Consider the following 18,616-nt stretch of genomic DNA (forward strand, 5'->3'; position numbering starts at 1 on the left):
TGTTCATCAAGTTGTCGTTCCAAATAACCAGACAACCACTCCTCTTTGACTAAAGTTACGTGTATATGTTTTTGTTTTATTTGACACCAACTTATTTTTTCTTACACCTACTTGACTAAACCTGCCGGGACAAACAATGAATTTGAGAATGTGAAGCGTAACTTCAGGAAAATCCTAAACACAGGCCACACACACTATTTTAAAAAATTTCTTTTCAATTTCTCTGCACGAAATAGATACAGATACGTCTGTTACTATTTCGTGACACTAGGGGCGAAATAGCAAATAAAAACAAAAATTTTTTGGAATCAAATGGAATTTATTTTCTTTAAAAGTGGAGCTTATTTTGATGATTGTTAGTGGTCAATTAACGTTTTGAGAAGGTTAATTTTTTCGGACTTGGAAACCAAAATAAGAATTGTTATACTACGAGTTTCCTTTGACTAGATTTTCCTGTGCACATCGGACCGAAACCCGAATATGTTTGTTCGAGTCGTGTCGGGTCGGTTACGGGTGTCGATTTTTTCATTTTCAACGGGTACGAGTCTAAAAATTTGGTCGGGTTTTTTTTTCGTGTTTCGAAATTTTTATCGTATTCGGGTCGGGTACGGGTAAAAGTTTATTATTTTCGATCGGATACGAAAAAAATATCCATCTCTAGTGAACATACTTCAAACAACAATTGTCGGTAAGGCGATTAGGGATGTCGCAATACCGATCGACTAATCGAGTATTAATCAAATATTTAATCGAGTATTAATCAAATATTTAATCGAGTATTAATCGAGTATTTAATAGATTAACTCAAAACTAAATTTCAATCGATTAGTTTCAAAATTATACTCGATTTTTGAATAATAGAGTAATTCTAAATTTCCGACATCCCTAAATACGATGGTTCGTTTCAAATCAGACGAGAGCTTTTGATCACGCAGCATTCCAAGAATATTAATTTCTTGTAGGATACAAAATTGTAAATGAATTCGCAAAAAGTCAATGTCATCAAAATTAGGATTAAAAACTATGGACTGTCGAGTCGAAGACGAAACACTATATGATTCCAAATTGATTTCGCTACAGCAGAGCTGTAATGAAACGAGGAAATTGATTCTAAATACAATTGCTCGTTGTTTATCATCAAGCTTTAGTAAATCCATACATAATCATCTACCTCCACTGGAGTAAGTCAACCTACAAAGTCAGCAACGAAACGAAATGTTCAATAAATAAGTTTAGCAATCGATTTTTCCTAAATTACCTATTACTATAGTCCGTCGCAATAATTTCCTCATTATGTTAATATCGAATAGCAAAATATGTTCCATATCCAATGAAGCGTTCATTTTTGGGGAAACAAAACCACCCACCGTTTCTACCAAATTTCCATATCTATTCTATTTTTGGAATGTATTTGCTTTAAACTAGATTCGGCACCGCTGCTGCATGCACTGTTCTGTAATATTTGGTTAGGCGTTGATTAGTTGCACAATTTACCTAGCAGAACAAACCGATCCTCACAAATCATCAATGTATATTGCTTATTTTTCGTTCTAAACATTCACTCACCACCACAAATAAAACCCACTGTTGTCATCTCTGCATTCGCATCATGTCACAAACACACGAACACCCATCTAACGGGGCACCCATTTTGTGTGTCGTGTGCGAAAAAAAAACGACCACCATCTCTCACACACACATGTACTAACCACTGCCTCACGCCTGCATCTACCGGTGGATTCACGTGAATGCGTATGAAAACAATAATCTTCACTGCAGCTTCTTAGCGTAAGTATGTGTATATATGTGTGTGTATGTAACGAAACCAACTCCACATATGTTGGTCGCAGACAAACTTCGGCACCAATTCATAGGATACTGTGAATAATAATTCGATTTTATCGAAACGCACGCTTGATTGTGGAAACATGTCTGCACATGTCAGCACATGGACAAATTTTGCACTTGGTAGAGCTAGATGGGCACCGCAATTATAATTATTCCGCGCGAATGGTGAAAATATGTAAACTGTCAATATTTGCAACAGAAGGGTTTAATTACATTCAGTGTACTCTTGATTGGTTGATTTTTTTTTTCGTTTGCAGAACACCATTGTGTGCGTATTCAGCTGTGAAATGCATCGCAGTGGGCGATGGTTTTAATTTGACTCAATTAATGATAAATTTGTTTAGCGGTTGTGGTCAGATTCATTTTGAAAGAGTCGTTTACGTTCTTTTATTTGAGTGAATTTTTTTTCCTTCTTTTATTTGAGTTTTGTTTGTAGAAAAATGTTTCTGAGAGTTTCTCAGTTACGGATGCGACCCGTTGAAAAAGTCAACGATAATTTTTAATTACACTATTTATCTTGAATTTGTGTCAAAGTAGTAGATAAGCAAAAATCTACATGAAGGAAATCAACAGTCTGCAACAAAAACGTGTCTACAGCTTGTTTAAGAAATCTTCAGATTCACAGACAAATCTGCAGACCTGGCATCTCTGCTGGTGACTGACAGGCCAAAAGCGGGAAACATACTTGCAGCAAATCGAAGAGACCCTGTCAGAGTACAAACGAGAAATCTGATCAGCTTTTACTCTGGCACGTTTCCTGCTTTGATCCGAACCAAGTTCGCTTCAGGCTCTTGCACTCACTCTATCGGCGGCCATTAGGTTTCGCAAGACATCAGAAATGAACCCGTAATGAATAAAGTTCATGTTTGACAAGTACCGGTGGTTTGTTTACGTTTTCAATAACACGCATTCAAATTAGAATAAACACCTGAACAAACCAACGTTAGCTATTAAATTATGTTCATTCATTGATTTTCTTGTGGGGTTATGGCATGTTTGTGCAAAGCCTAATTAGAAATGCAAACAAACCACAGCGTTGTTACAGAGAAAAAATTGTTCCTCGACTGTTCGAGTGTACACGCAGAGAAATTGAGCTAGTTTAAAATAACAAAACAGTCAGTAGATTTCAAAATATGATTTCTGTTGATTTCAAGCTAGAATATGATTATTTTGAACCAATTTCTTCCTTCTACATCAACAACTATATCTATTTGATTTGAAAACAAATTCTCATCCTGGCTAACGAAAAACATGGTTTGTTTTGGCAGATTTTATCGTTGAAATAAATCAGCCATTTATTACATGTCAACAAATGTTGAGTTGAAGTTATTGGCAACGTATTTGTTGATTCAATCGTGTTTGACAATTATATCAAGAAAAAAATTGGTTCATTTTATCTATGGTCTTATTTGTGTAATGACAACTAAGTTTATTGTTTGAATTAATCATATCAGTTTTGTTTCTCATAAACCAGAGAATTTTTTCCCGTGGATAATCGAAAAAGTTTGCACGTGTTTTAGAAGGAAAATTTAAGTGTTTCATTCGTTTCCTTGGAGTCTTTTAACAGTTCAAGTGTATGTATGGATAATTCAAAATATTCTAAATTATATTCTAAACTTGCGCTACATTACATATCTCGTTTTTCACAGAAAATATTTGATCTTAGCCAGATTAATGGAGCACCGAATTAATGATTGGGCCCAACAGCTATTGAAAGCAATTAATAATTTGAAAATGGATAAAATTCGAAATAAAATTAGTTTAAAAAATTACCTTGAAAATTAGTTCGAAAGAAATCTCTTTTTAAGAATAATGACAAACAAAAATGTATGATTTTAAAAAATAAAAGCGTTTATTGAGATACTAATTATTTTAGGTTTGAATCTAATCGTTCATTTCAACTGCCAAACTTTTAAATTCAAAGAACTAATAATATTATCTTTATCTAAAGTTAGTTCATTTTAAACTTATTTTGAAAGTTAAATTTACCATGAAATTGTTTGTCAAGAAATTGACAGGAACGCGCAAGTAAAAATTTTGTTATTTTTAACAAAATATTTCTCGAAACAAACTAATGCACTGAGCAAAATCAAATGTTTTGTTTTGTAGCTTCAAGCAAATTTATTTGCAATTTCAAATCAGATTTTCTTTTGTCACTATTTCAACAAAATAAATCGTTGCGTGAAACCAAAATTTAGTTATTTTTACAATATTTTTCTCTGCGTGTACGAGAGATAGCCATTTACTTTTGCATATATTTTGGGGAAACCTGTGCTGTGAGTCACAGCGATGATAGTTTGAATTCTCAATATGGCCGTCAACCTCTTGCAAAAGTCCGTTAAATTATGTGTTCCTCAAATGGAACTTCGGAGGATTTTAAAAGTTTGTGGACATGAGAATATAACCGAATTAAGAGATTTTGAAATATATTAAATTAACCAAACAATGCACATGCCAAGTATGTTTTTATATTTAATATTTTTCATTATATATTATAAAATAAAAAACAATTTAAAATTTTAGAATTTCCTGACCTCCTGAAGAAGGCCGGACCCGAGAGATTACCCGATTTCTTCCATTTCTTTTGGCAGTCCTGGTTATATTCTCGGTTTATTTGTCAAATGACAGATTATCTTTGTTTACTTTATTTTCTTTTAATTTGCTAAGCAGTTTCCACGTTTACCGCACAACTCTTTTTGTCTCAACTAATCAAAACTGACCTAGAACTCACCCGAAATCGTAATTTTTCAAAATTAGAGAGAAAATGTCAAACCGGAGCGAATAGCCACGTTTTGTGATAGGATTTACCGAATTTGAATTTGAAAATTTTTAAATTTGAGTTTGAAAGTTATGTGGATTGGGAATTGGATCCGTGGCAAATCGTAAGAGTTATCCATATTGATATATAATATATTTGACTACGATAAATTAACAAGCAAAATGTTGAAAAAACTTGAAACTAACCACTTAACTTGGTTTTTGTCGAAAATGTTCTTCAACTAGCTGCTTATAAATCAGAGAACCTGATATCATGCAAGCTTTTTATTTATAGTGTAAAAAGTATTTACATATAATGATTTCAAAAATATTTATCTGCTTTGTATTATTCGTAGGTGTTGGAAAATGAATGCAGTTTTCAAAACATAAAAACACTGGGAATTTCAAATATCGCTTGATTATCGCAGAAAGTCCAAAATAAGTCTGATTGGTTTGTTACTTATGACAAAAATGAGATATAGCTGAAATTATACGATGACAGAAGTTTCAATTTCGGACAGAAAAGACTAATAGTTAAAGACTGGCGAAATCCATACTCATGATTCGAAATTCTCTTTCTCTTCTAATGTAAACTCCATAAAAATCTTTACAATCACGTCACTATATTCAAAAGAGAAAGTAAACAAAGAGCCGCTTGCTTGTACGGCCTTTTTGAAAATCCACACAGCAAAATATTATGAAATTTACCGGTTACGTACACACTTATAAAAAATCCTGTGATTTTACATCTTATTAGATGCACATAAATGGAGCGTCGCAGCTCACGCAAATTTACGTGGAAGAACATTTAATATTGGCCCTTATTACAGGTATCACTACACGGTGAAAATCGAGTGAAGTGAGTTTAGGTCCTCAGTACGGAAGTCGCTTCAAAGGCAAAAGTAAATATTTGGATGAACTTGATGTCATTATGAACATCACGCCACCAACATTTCGTTGAAAAAATTAGTTTTTTCCACTACAGTGATAACTTCACTACGCGTGATACTGGTAATAGGGAAAATCAAGTGAAGTGACATGTAAGTGAAGTGAATGTGAAAGTGGACGTGAGAACGGTAATAAGGGCCATTGTGTCTAAAACTCCATGGCATGAAATTCATTGAAATGAAAAAAATAGAATACTGATAGCAACCGCCGCGACTTGAACCAAGAATCGTTGGATCGCACATACGTCTGTTAATCATTGGATCGCACATACGTCTGTTAATTTGACAAATTAGGTCTTTATGAATTACATCGTATGACGGATTAAGTCACCTGTAAAATTCAAATTTTTTTGGAGTGTATATTCGCAATCATAAGAACGTAATTTGTAAAATAACTGAATTTTTTTCAAAAATTATTTACATATGTGTCGCACAAACACTACTTTTGAAGCAGACGTGTAAATTTACATACTTCAGCACTTAAAAATATGGCAAATTACGTTAAATATGTGCTGGATCGATTGTAAAAATGAGTCATTTTTGACGCTCGTATATGTCGGTCTCACCAGACGTAAATTTACACCATTCACGTGATGGTCATTAACGTATTTGAATTATAGTTGGGAAAATTATGATCAGAAAAGGGCCATTTCATGATCACTTGTAAAACAATCAGTTCAAGAGATTTGCTAAAAAAAAAGCTCAGTTCATAAGTTGAATTGCCACCACGCTTCAGTTTGACATTGAAGTGATTCGTGTAAGATTCAATTATAATATTTTCATCTGTTAAAAAATCTACTGAATAAATTATCATTTGAATCGCAATGCAGCAACTGAGAAATAATGACTGCGATATTTTCGATGCACGTAACCTGGTCAATAGGAACAATCAATTTTTTTTCATCATTCCAAATTGTGATTATGACGACGAAACACTGTTTTAGTTCCTTCTGGTTGATTTACACTCATGAACTATTGATATTAAAACCAATAAAAAACTATTTGGATTTGATTCATAGAAATAACAGGGGCGCAGGATTCCGCCTGTCCCGAACACACAGCAGGCGCAGCGTTTGAATGGCGTGTTTGAATTGGTGTAGCGATAGTCTGCGCTCCTGTCACTTCTGTGTGGGATATTCAAGCTAAATTGGGTAATATTTTTTAAACAACTGCATAACATACTTTATGATTGTTTCAATTATCACTACAACTATTATTAATCACAGCACTTGGCTGCTTTTATTGATGGTTTTACTCCATCACCAAGGTATTGCTGAATAGATTTCGATTACATGACCGCTATTGATCCACTTATCAACAGAGCATCAAAGCATCATCTTTTTTTTTAAATTTCAACCACCTTACGCGGACTGAACATTTTCAGGAAGGTTCAGTTCTTGTTCATCGGCGAATTTGTACATGTACTCTGTAAAAGATTGAGATTGAGTTAATTAAATTCCCAAAAATCTTCTGTTCGAGAATCAAATCAGATATACTCAATGTGCGAACTTTTTTTTCATAAGCATCATCGAGGAAAATATTCATTGGCGAACTTTTCAAAACTGAATTTTTGCCATGTGAAATCAGTTTCAGTGAGAATCACGTTTGCAAAAATCAGTACTGAACTTTTCTGCTGTGAGTTTTCTGATTCCTTTTCGTCTGAAAATCTCTTCTGAGAAATTTCAGTCGCGATTTCCGAAATTTTGATTTTTTTCGCAACACTGATTTGAATTTATTTTCTCTTACGAATAGTGTAGAAGTCATGCTACGCCATTTCATATGACTTTAAAAAGATGGGGATTGACCAGGAGCGGATCACTTACGGGCTGAGGCTAGTGTGTTTTAGGGTGTGCTTCAAATCTGGTAATCTGAAATTCACGCTTCAAATCTGATATTCTCAGAAATCTCTTCGAAAATTAATTTAGATTATTCTGTGAAAATTTCAGAATGATTCATTGACTTTAGCGGTCGGGAAAGTCTTTTTTCTGAAGAAAGAATTGCATAACTGAAAACGCCGTCTTTCAACTTGTTCATTGAATATCTCGCCTTCAAAACCATGGATCAAAAATCTGTCCTGACAATGTCTAGATAATTTAATTCAGATGCGGTTAGTGCATAAAACATAGGTGTTGTCGCGATAAAAAATAAGTGAATGTTATTTTTGTGAAGGTAAGTCGATTTCTATGGCGGCGCCATTTTTACTGCTCCAGTTTCCTGGTAACGTAACGAAACATGAGAGAGAAATAAAATCGGCTCAGCAAGGCTGCTTTATTGAATGCAGACTCATTTTATGCAAACTTCTAACCGAAAATATTAAAACTTTTCTGGTCACCCGACCAATCCAGAGTCATTTTGTACATATGCTAGAAAGCATGGAGAGAAATATAATACGCCTTTGTGAGACACGTGGTTATACGCGACCTACTGGCCTTAGCCCTTAAACGAAACACTTTTAATTTATAGTAAAGATGGAAAAAATTGTGTCATTCAACTGCTACACCGTTAAAACTAAACAGTAAAATTATGGAAGACGATTATAATCGATTTATATTAGCAAACATCCATATATTCTATCAATAAAATAATATTGTGTAGACTGAAACAGGATTCTGGTAGAAATTCTGGATTCCAAATTACTCAATTGTTTATTTGATTTTTGCTAGTCCCAACAGAATCTGTTTCAACCAACACTGAAAGGGTTCTACTGTCCCTTGTAGTTGTTTCATTCGCAGCTCGCTTACAAGTAAGCATTGAATATAAATTCAGTTCGCCGCCAGTCAGTTCATCATAAATATTGATACACTGACGGCATAACGCTGAGGCTGCTGCTGAACGTCGTACGTGTTATGTTTTTTTTTCATTCATGTACTCTCTTTTCCGAACGAGGATATAAATACGTGTTGTGAGCCTGGAGCGTCTTCCTTAGCACGTTCGAGTTTCTTTACCGCATTCACGCAGCTGCAAGAAAATTGAATCAATTAAACTAAAAGTGGTATGTGAACGGAAAACTTTCATGGCAAAATGGCAACTTTTGTTCGCCGTCTGCTAGTTGAATGGCTGTCATATTTCATATTTCAGATCACTTGGATTGATGGAAAGTCACTCAATGCTCTGGCGAAAAAACTCTTGAGACTGACTATTAAGCAGTGTGTCACAAACGAGGTAGAGAATCGCAAAAAAAACCGTCTGCCATCTTCCGAATGGCAGCGTGTCATTCCGCCTTGAATGTCATTTCTTCGCCGTGATTTGATGACTTCGCCAGGGAAAAAAATGTAAAACATTCCATAATCTTCTATAAACGGGTCGTTTCGTCGAAAACTACTGAGTAGCACTTGCAGTTCACGCTGAATTGCCACGCACTAAAAAGGATAAGACGAAACCGGAAAAAAATAAACAAATTAAGTGAACGAAAATTTTACCTTCATTCGTTTCTGAATCCTAGTGATTTGCATGTTTGTTTTGATGGAAACGCCCAGTACTTTGTACCGGGGAGATCTGAAATCTAAATAATCTCATTGGAATTGAAGCATATCCATCAAGTGATTAAATTAATACTATTGAAACCACTCGAATTTTGCCAATTGAATAAAAACACATTCGCAAAATAAAATATTTCCGGCATTTTTTTTTCAATTGCTAACCGTTCTCAATGGTTTTGATTCACATCATCACGAAACCTGTCACATGAAACTGGACCTATTTTCACCGAACCACGTCGGAACACGAGTACGATATTTATTATTTTGAAGCGTTACAACTGCTGAAAAATGCTGCGTTGCAGGAACCACTTTTTTGCTGTTGTTGTTGAATTGGTTCCCTTTTTCACACCTGACTCGTTTTTTTTCTGTCCAATCGCAATTGTTTTGCCTTCCGGTACTTGTAATCCACTCACTCATTCGCGGCCGCCAGTGGTTTATCATGAACTGCCAGGCTGTGAATTATTATCGTCACCACTCTCGCCGGTTTCAAGTTGGATGGATTTTCACAAATATGCTTGTGTTGTTTTTTTGGTTTACTCGCTCGAAACGTGAAACAATTACAATTGAATTATTATCCGCTAATTGCTCGAGCTTCGGAACAGAAAACTGCTCCTACCGGTTTGTACGCTGATTGCGGTAGTCTTCACTCACCGTGTGACAAAATGTTGTGGCGGTCTCCGGAATGCAATCTCAGCAGGCCGTGAATGTGTAATCAATTGTCACCTCGGGAGAGGAACCCGGGGACAGGGTTGCTGGTGACGCCGATTTCACTTCGACGTTGTTAATTAATATGCTGTAAATATTTTAAACATTGCATGTAATTTCGTTTTCTGTCATTACTGTTATTTCGCTGATTGTTCGAATATTGGAATACGATTCAGTGCGCAGCTTGTGTCAATAAGAACCACGAACTAACAGAAAAAAAAAACATTGAAAGCCAAGTTTTCAAACACTCACGAGTTGCCATCATTGTTACAGCATTTCAAAACCCACGACTTCTACATTCACGATTCGGAAGAAGACGAGTACTCGGTTTCGCCCAGCGGGCCCGAAAAGGCAAGAGTTTTTATTTGGAATACAATCATGGAATGTCCTGCGAACGACTGAACACACAAAGCCGGAGACAAGCAATTCACCCAGTCGTAAAAAAATTAGATTAAGGTTTTGCACGAAATTGATATAATCACATCACAAAATCAGCTGAATGAACCGTGTTTGACATCTGACAGTGATTTGTTTACATGTTCATACCATCCGGTTTCATCCCATATTTTAGGTTTCTAATCGTCACAGCAAACCTCAACCTGTTTGACAGTTAAGTAGGGCTGTTTAAATCCACCAAATATTAGGTAAACATGAGACAAAGTCAACGTGAATTGTCCTACTGAACCGGGCGCGTTTTAGGGGTTCAAACTCAAATAATTATTAGGAGAGACAGGGGCTAGACCAGACAAATGGTTAAACCGGACAGCTTAAATATCTTATGAACCTGCTATTATTTCGATTCATGGATTGACTTTATAAACGCGCTTGGAGATGATTTGGGTAAAAACCCAGTTTTAAAGGATGTTTTTTCCACTTTCTAAAAAGTGTCCAATTCAGCCCTGGTCTCTCCTATATTGTGAAAGCATCTCTCAAAATTTCAATGATGAATGATGAACCCGATGTTTATTTGTGACACCACGATAAAAAAAACCTTATTGTATTCCTCGTCATTCCACAGCTGTTCCATTTATGTTCCACTTTCCATGTGTTCCTTACTGTTCCAAATAACGTTCCACTTTTTATATGTTCCATACAATATTTCACTTTCCAAGTGTTCCTAACAGTTCTCTATAATGTTCTACTTTCTAGGCGATCCTTTCCATTTAAAATTCCACTTTCTATACGTTCCACTACATATGATGTTCAATTTTCTATGCATTCTTTGCTGTTTCATATACTGCTCAACTTTCCAGATGTTCCTTTCGATTCTAGTATCGGATTCATATAATATTCAACTTTCCAAGCGTTCTCAATTATTCTTTTTAATGTTCCAATTCTTAAGCGTTCATTTTCATGTAATCTTTCACTTTCCAGGCGTTTTTCTGTATAAAGTATTCCAGTTTTCAGATTTTTTTCTATTGTCTTCTAGTATCGGTTCCAAGGTTCGTTAAGGTGTTCCTTACTGTTCCGAATAACTTTCCACTTTCAAGGCGTTCATTTCAAATTAATGCTTTACTTTCCATGAGTTCCTTATTGTTTCATATGATCCATTGCCATGTGTTCCTTTCTATATAATATTCTAGTCTCCATACGTTCCTAACTGTTATATATATACTGTTCCATTTTCGAAGACTTTTTTAATGCTCCACTTTCCTGCCGTTCCTTTTCATATAATGTTTCACTTTTCAGGTGTTCCCCTCTATACAGTATTCCACTTTCCAGATGTTTTTTTTTATATTCTAGTGTTAGTTCCAAGGCTCGGTAAGGTGTTTCTTACTGTTTCAAAAAACAGTCCAGGCGTTCTTTTCAATTTAATGTTCTACTTTTCATATGTTCAAATAATGTCCCAATTCCCATGCGTTCCTTCCTGTATCACTTTCGAGATGTTTCATATCTTACACTGTTCCACTTTCCAGATGTTCGTTTCAAATCTATTATATATATATATATATATATATATATATATATATATATATATATATATATATATATATATATATATATATATATATATATTATTCCACTTTCCAAGCGTTCCTAATTGTTCTATATAATGTTCCACTTTCCAGGCGCTCTTATCGATACAGTATTCCAAGGTACGGTAAGGTGTTCTTTACTGTTCCAAATAAAGTTCCACTTTCCAGCCGTTCCTCTCCGTACGTAAACAGTCCTACTGAGCTGTCAATTTTGAACCTGAGTTTATTTGTGATACCACGATAAAAAACCTAATGGTCCTCGTATCCTTATTGTACCATTTTCCAGGTGTTTCTTACTATTCCGAAAAACTTTCCACCTTTCAAGCGTTCCTTTCCATATTATGTTTCACTTTCCAGCTGTTCTTCTCTAAACACTATTCCACTTTCGAGATGTTTCTTTGTATTCAAGTATCGGTTTCAAGGTTCGGTAAGGTTTCTTACTGTATCAAATAATGTTCCACTTTCCAGGCGTTTCTTTCAATTTAATGTTCCACTTTTCATACGTTCCTTACTGTTCCATATAATGTCCTATTTTTCATGTGTTCCTTACTACTTCATATAATGTTACACTTTCGAGGTGTTCCTACTCCTATGCTCTACTTTCCAAGCGTTTCTAATTGTTTCTAATTCTAATTTTCTATATAATGCTCCACTGTCCAGGCGTTCCTTTCCATGTAATGTTTCACTTTCCAGACATTCCTCCATACAATATTCAGCTTTCCGGATGTTCCTTTGTATTCTAGTATTGGTTCCAAGGTAAGGTGTTCCTTACTATTCCAAATAATGTTCCACTTTCCAGGCGTTCATTTCCATTTGATGTTTCATTTTCCATGCGTTCCTTTCCATATAATGTCCTACTTTCCCTGCGTTCCTTGCTGTTTTATACATTGTTTCACTTTCGAAATATTCATTGCCTTCTATTGTTCCACTTTCCAGATGTTCCTTTCCATTCTAGTATCGAATCCATACAATATTTCACTTGCCAAACGTTCCTAATTGTGCTATATAATGTTTCACTTTATAGGCGTTCCTTTTCATACGTTAAAAATCCTACTGAACTGTCAATGATGAACCTAAGTTTATTTGGGACACCACGATAAAAAACTTTATGGTATTCGTCGTTATTCCACAGATCCTTACTGTCCGTACTGTACCATTTTGCAGGTGTTCCTTACTGTTATAAATAACTTTCCACTTTCCAGGTGTTTCTTTCCATTCAATGTTTCACTTTCCATGCATTCATTGTTGTTCTATATAATTCCATTTTCCATACGTTCCTTTCCATATAATATTCTGTTTTCCATAAGTTCCTTATTGATTCATATACTGTTACTTTCGAAGACTTATATAACGCTCCACTTTCCAGGCGTTCCTTTCCATACAATATTCCATTTTCCAAATGTTCCTTTGTATTCTAATATCGGTTCCATACAATGTCCCATTTTCATGCGTTCCTTTCCATACAATGCAATTTCAAATACCGACTTTGGTACTTCGAAAAATTTTGAGATTTTCAAAATCGAAAAAAAAATTTCGATGCCAAATGTTTAATAAATGCATGAAACTGAAATGATTTATTTTTTTTTAAATCGAGAATTTCGGGATAACACCAGATCTCGACGTTTCATGCATTTCTAAGACAAAACAAGAAAACCGCGTAACTTGGAAAAACCGCGTAACTTGGAAAATTCGCGTAAAAACAATCGCGTAACTCGGATAATCCACGTTCAAAAACCGCATAAAAACCGCGTAAAAAAAGACCTCAATATATAATGTTTCGCTTTCCAGGCGTTTCTCTCCATACAATGTTCCACTTTCTAAATGCTTCTTTGTATTTTAGTATCGGTTCCATATAAAGTTCCATATTCCATGCGTTCCGTACAATTCATCGTAAACAAATCACTGATAGCTGTCAAAGATTAACTGAATTCATCGGCAGTTCATTTGTGTCAAATGAACTCGTAATGAATGAGGTTCATGTTTGACATGTACCGGTAATTTGTTTGCATTTCCAATAACACGTGTTCAAAAGAAAAAAAAATAAACAAAATAAACGCTGGCTGTCAAACGATGTTCATCCAGCACATTTTGTGAGGTTATGTCATGTTCGCGTGAAACCCGATTGCACCGCAAATGTTTTAACCATGGCCGCATGAACTATGACTGACAGATGCCATATCCGAGCGATTGGCGATAACCTTCTGTAAAAAAAAGAAACGACTACAATTTTTCACATTTTCTATCACTACAAAATATTGATTCTTAGATGTTTACGTCTGCCAAAGCACACATAATCTATTCATTCGCCTGTAATATACTTATGTTTCCTAGTCGATAACAATAACTAATGTTTTTTTTTCTCTTGTTCTTCACTTAATCAATCTCGATGGTTTCCCACACCCACCAGAAAGAAGAAGAAAGAAACAACAAAACCAATTAAACGAAACAAAGTGTGTTTTGCATACAGACCTTCATCGGAAGATTGTTTTCATTCTTTGACGTTTGTTCGTTCGTTCGTTTGTTTGTTTGTTAGTCTGTCTGTTTGACTGTCATTTTTTTCTTCCTGCTCCCTTCGGAGCTGACCGACACCATTTTCTAGCCTTTCTGCTCTTAACTCCTGTATCATCTTTCCATATTCAACTGAATTAAATAAAAAATCTACTACTTATTGAATTCGTCATTCGGCAAACAATTAACATTTTTACACTTTACACCCACTCTCCCCTCGCGCCCATACAAAAAAAAACTCACAGGAAAAAGAAGACGGACCGCTGTTCAAGTTCTACGAGCTGATCGCCGATTATGCGCCGGACTTTTTCAAAACCATGGCCAACCTGCAGCAGATGACACTGTTCGCACCGAGCAACGACGCCCTGAGTCATCCGATTGTCCATAACTTCATACGGTAAGTACGAGATTCGTTTTTTCCTGTTTTTTTTTGTGCTGTTTTTAAATTGTCTATTTGGGATTACTTTTGGGAGGGGCTATGATTCGAGAATCATAATTTCATGCAACATTGCACACAAGGCTTGAAACAGAATTCGCTGAATTTTGCACTAATTTCCATACGCCGCACAACGCAGTGGTAAATGATGTTACTTTTTTTTTGACGCGGAACGAAATGCTTCACACATGATCTATAGCATATGCATGCATATTCGGCCATATTTCCTGGAATCAAATTATGACTGTTAGTTGCTATCGGGGGGTTAGTAAACTCGATTTTTTTGTTATTTTCATCGGCACTCACAGATACCGTAGACCAGTGACTCGCAAAACCGTGTCCTGCACCGCCCATCAGTGGATGCTACTTCATTTCCAATGGGTTGCAGCATTCATAATAATATCTGATGAGACAAAAAATCACCAAAGAAAAACACTTGTTTTTTTTTTTTCAAAAATCGATTTTATTCATCAATATCAATATCCTTCAAGAACAATACAATCGTTCCAACGCTTCTCTAACTTCTGGGTGCCGTGCTTGTAGAAGAATAGACTTCACACTCAGCAGTTCAGGGAATAGCCAATTGTCACTGGGGCCCAGATCTGGACTATACGGTGGACGAGGACGACATATGAGGTCATTTTTGCTTGATTTTCAAACGATTCAAACGATCCAACAACGCCATTTAGTATTCGATATTGATTGTTTTTTCTTTCGCAAGATAGTCGATGAAAATTATACAGTGTGCATTCCAAAATACTGAAGCCAGCTGACTATTAGGATGCTTCGAAAATGAATCACCGGCTGCAGGCCACTCAGATGATGATCGTTTTGATTCCGGAGTGAACAGATGGATCCATGCTTCATCCATTGTCACATATCGACGCAAAAAATCTGATTTATTACTTGTGAACATGACCAAACACCGTTGTGAATCATCAATGCGTTGTTGTTTCTGATCGACTTAAAGTAAACGTGACACACCCCCTTTGAAAAGAGCTTAAGCATGGTCAAAATTTCATGCACTCTGCTTTCTGATATTTTTACGGCCTCAGCTGTCTCACTATCATCGTTTTTTGTACGATCAAATTTTTAAATTTAGCCAACCTGTAACAAATGGTTCTTTTCTGAGCTTGTATAGTATTTTCTTTATCAAAAAGAATGACAAATTAACGTTGTTTTGAATCCATTGTTCTAAAAATGACAAAAGTAGGTTCCCTGAAAAGGCTGTCACTTTTCTTCTGACTAATCGAAATGTCATGAAATGTCTTGAGATTTAGTACTTCATAAACGTCATATGGATTTGATAACGATAGCACCAATGTGTGTCAATCAGAGGACTGATTGAGTGATGTGTTATTAATAAACGCTCGCAACAGATTCCGCTTACCAATCCTCAGCTGTCTTGAAAGTCTCTACCCGACGTAGGTCCAAGAGAAAAAGGCGATTCGGAAACTGCTGACATTTTTTTCGAATGTCGTGTGGATGAAAACTTTCACGTTGCCTGCTATCCGGGCAGTCATATATGAACGTCGCGTGTTGCATCACACAGATAAAAGTCGCATGTGACAGTCATGAGCGAGCGCGAGCGTATTAGGCGATGAATGTAACGAAAGAATGATAGTCATCAATAGGATCGGCCGCATTTTGTTGCCGGTGCGAATTTTATTGCTGGTAATAAACTTTCATGAAGAAATTCATTATGGCGTCATAAGTGACGGTTTTCACCTCGATATCGTTTCATAATATGGTTGAAATTCAAATTTCTGCTGTAGAGGCAATCAAAAATCGTAGTTAAGAGCTTTATCAAGATGCGTAGGGTTGTCAATGAATGCGTAAAGGGAATTTTTTAAAAACTTTCAAATATTAATTGAATGAAAAGAGAAGTCAATGGTGATCCAAGATTTACTAGATTAAAGTATTTTCAAGCTACAAAGGGTTGAGTTGACAAATTTTGGAATAATTTTCATATATATATCATATATAATATCCAAGATGGCGACTACCAGTTCATCGATATTCGTTACAAACCATCACAATATGGGTATTTTTCGAACGGATTTGATGATTACATATTGAGAGACGATATTTGCAGTCGTTTCCAATTCCAAATCCGGTATATCAACGGTTCGATGAGTAGATGTCAGAAAATGATGCTAACAACCCTATGCACCTTAAAAATACCCCTAGATTTTTTTCAAAACTTGTTTTTTCAAGAAATGTCATCGTTTTTCAACACTGCGAATATTGATGAACCGGAATTTTCCGACTTCTACTCATCAAACCCGTTCGAAAAATACCCAAATTGTGAGTTGTTTTGTAACGAATATCGATATACCGAAAGACGCCATCTTGGATATTGATGCGACTTAGAACATCCCTTTATGGCATATACTGATCATTTTCGTTCCGAAAATGTTCATCATATTATATCCAACAATGCATATAAGATAAACACATCTCAAATAACGTTAACTTATTAACGTACCCCCAATTATTATGTAAATGGAGGTTTGGGTGTAATATTTGATTTTTTCAGAAGTAGTTAATTTTCGCTGTTTGAGAACCCTATGCACTTTGAAAGGGCAAGGGTAGAGAAGGCAGCAAGTGATTATAAATATACTCTCCTACTCAATGCTTGAGTGGAAGAATCGGTATAGAGCGAGAAAACTACTGTTTTGTTGTCTGATGAACAGAGCAGATGTTTGGTTATATGATACCGGTCGTGAGGCGGCTAGGACTTAGAACACCAAGTAGGAAAAAATATTAAAATTCAGCGATAATCAACATTTTTGCAGTTAACTCGAGATTTGAATATAAAATAGATAGAAATGATACAAAAAATCATTTGCTTCCCAATTCCAATGCGGTAGAAATTAATTGTTAATTCAAGACCCTATCGTTCAAACATTGGGTAAGCAAAACATCAATAAAACCTCACATATACCGGAGAATTAAAGTGAGATCGACTGGTAGAGGAATGAAGTTGAAATACCTAGTTCTTTTCTAGCTGGAACTCTCCCGCGTTATGCATCATAACATCCACAGTAGCTCAACTGGCAGAGCGATTTCCCCGAATTGTAGAAGGTTGCGGACGGATTTATAACTGTCTTTATCTTTTAGATTCTTTATCCGAATATGAATTTTGAACTTGAAGCAGAATTAAGTACTTATATTCGGAACATGGATCTGGATTCTAGACCTGGAGTTAGATTGTGAATCTGAACTCCTGGTAGAGTTCTTACTCTAGATTCTGGACCTGGATTCTGCGTCAGAATTCTGCTTTCTGAACTTCCGACAGAATTTCCGAAACTAAACTTTGAACATATTGTGCACTTGAACTGTGAGTCTGAATTGGATTCTGGACCTGAGTTCTCAAGGATTCCTCAATTCTAAACTTGAACCTAAATTATTGACATCTTCTAAACCTAGACCAGGGTTCTGAACCAGGACCCTGCAGTTTGATATCCGACAAGGTTTCTGGATCTGAATACTGAATCTGGACATAGTTTTTGAACCACAATTCTGACAGAGATTCTCAACCTGATTTCTTGGCTTGAACTCTCGATGAAGGTTTCGGGTCTAAAATCTGGAGCAGGATTCTGTAGCTGGATTCAGGTTTCCAAGCAAGATTTTTACTCAACAAATTTAACTGTTAACGCACCAGAACCGTGAACCTTGAACTTGATCCTGATTTTGGATTCTGAACCTGAAGCTGGAATTAGAAACATATCTCTGAAATTGGATTCTAGGCCAAAATGTTGAAGCATTGTTAAGGACCTGATTTCTGGATCTGGGTTTTGGACCTGCGTTCTGACCTTGGATTCTGATTTCGAAATCTGAAAATGATATAGAATTCTTTGTTTGGATTCTGAATCTGGACCTGGATTCTGTACATGGCTTCTAAGCCAAGATTTGAATTCCAGACCAGAATTCCGTACTATAATTGGAACTCAGAAA

At 35.7% G+C, this 18,616-nt stretch overlaps 1 protein-coding gene across 6 annotated transcripts in view; it reads left to right on the forward strand.

The window, feature by feature from the left end:
• LOC131426203 (fasciclin-1) overlaps positions 1-18,616 on the forward strand; it is a 467,103-nt gene that overhangs the window by 410,613 nt on the left and 37,874 nt on the right. For 4 of the 6 annotated variants that reach the window (XM_058588754.1, XM_058588755.1, XM_058588756.1 and 1 more), the window contains exons 8-9: positions 10,010-10,087; positions 14,466-14,617. In XM_058588754.1, the coding sequence (XP_058444737.1) occupies positions 10,010-10,087; positions 14,466-14,617 (230 nt within the window). The remainder of the gene's footprint in view (positions 1-10,009; positions 10,088-14,465; positions 14,618-18,616) is intronic. The other 2 variants (XM_058588757.1, XM_058588758.1) reach the window with 1 other exon arrangement.

The sequence above is a fragment of the Malaya genurostris genome, chromosome 1 (genome assembly GCF_030247185.1).
Source record: "Malaya genurostris strain Urasoe2022 chromosome 1, Malgen_1.1, whole genome shotgun sequence".
Lineage (NCBI taxonomy): Eukaryota > Metazoa > Arthropoda > Insecta > Diptera > Culicidae > Malaya > Malaya genurostris.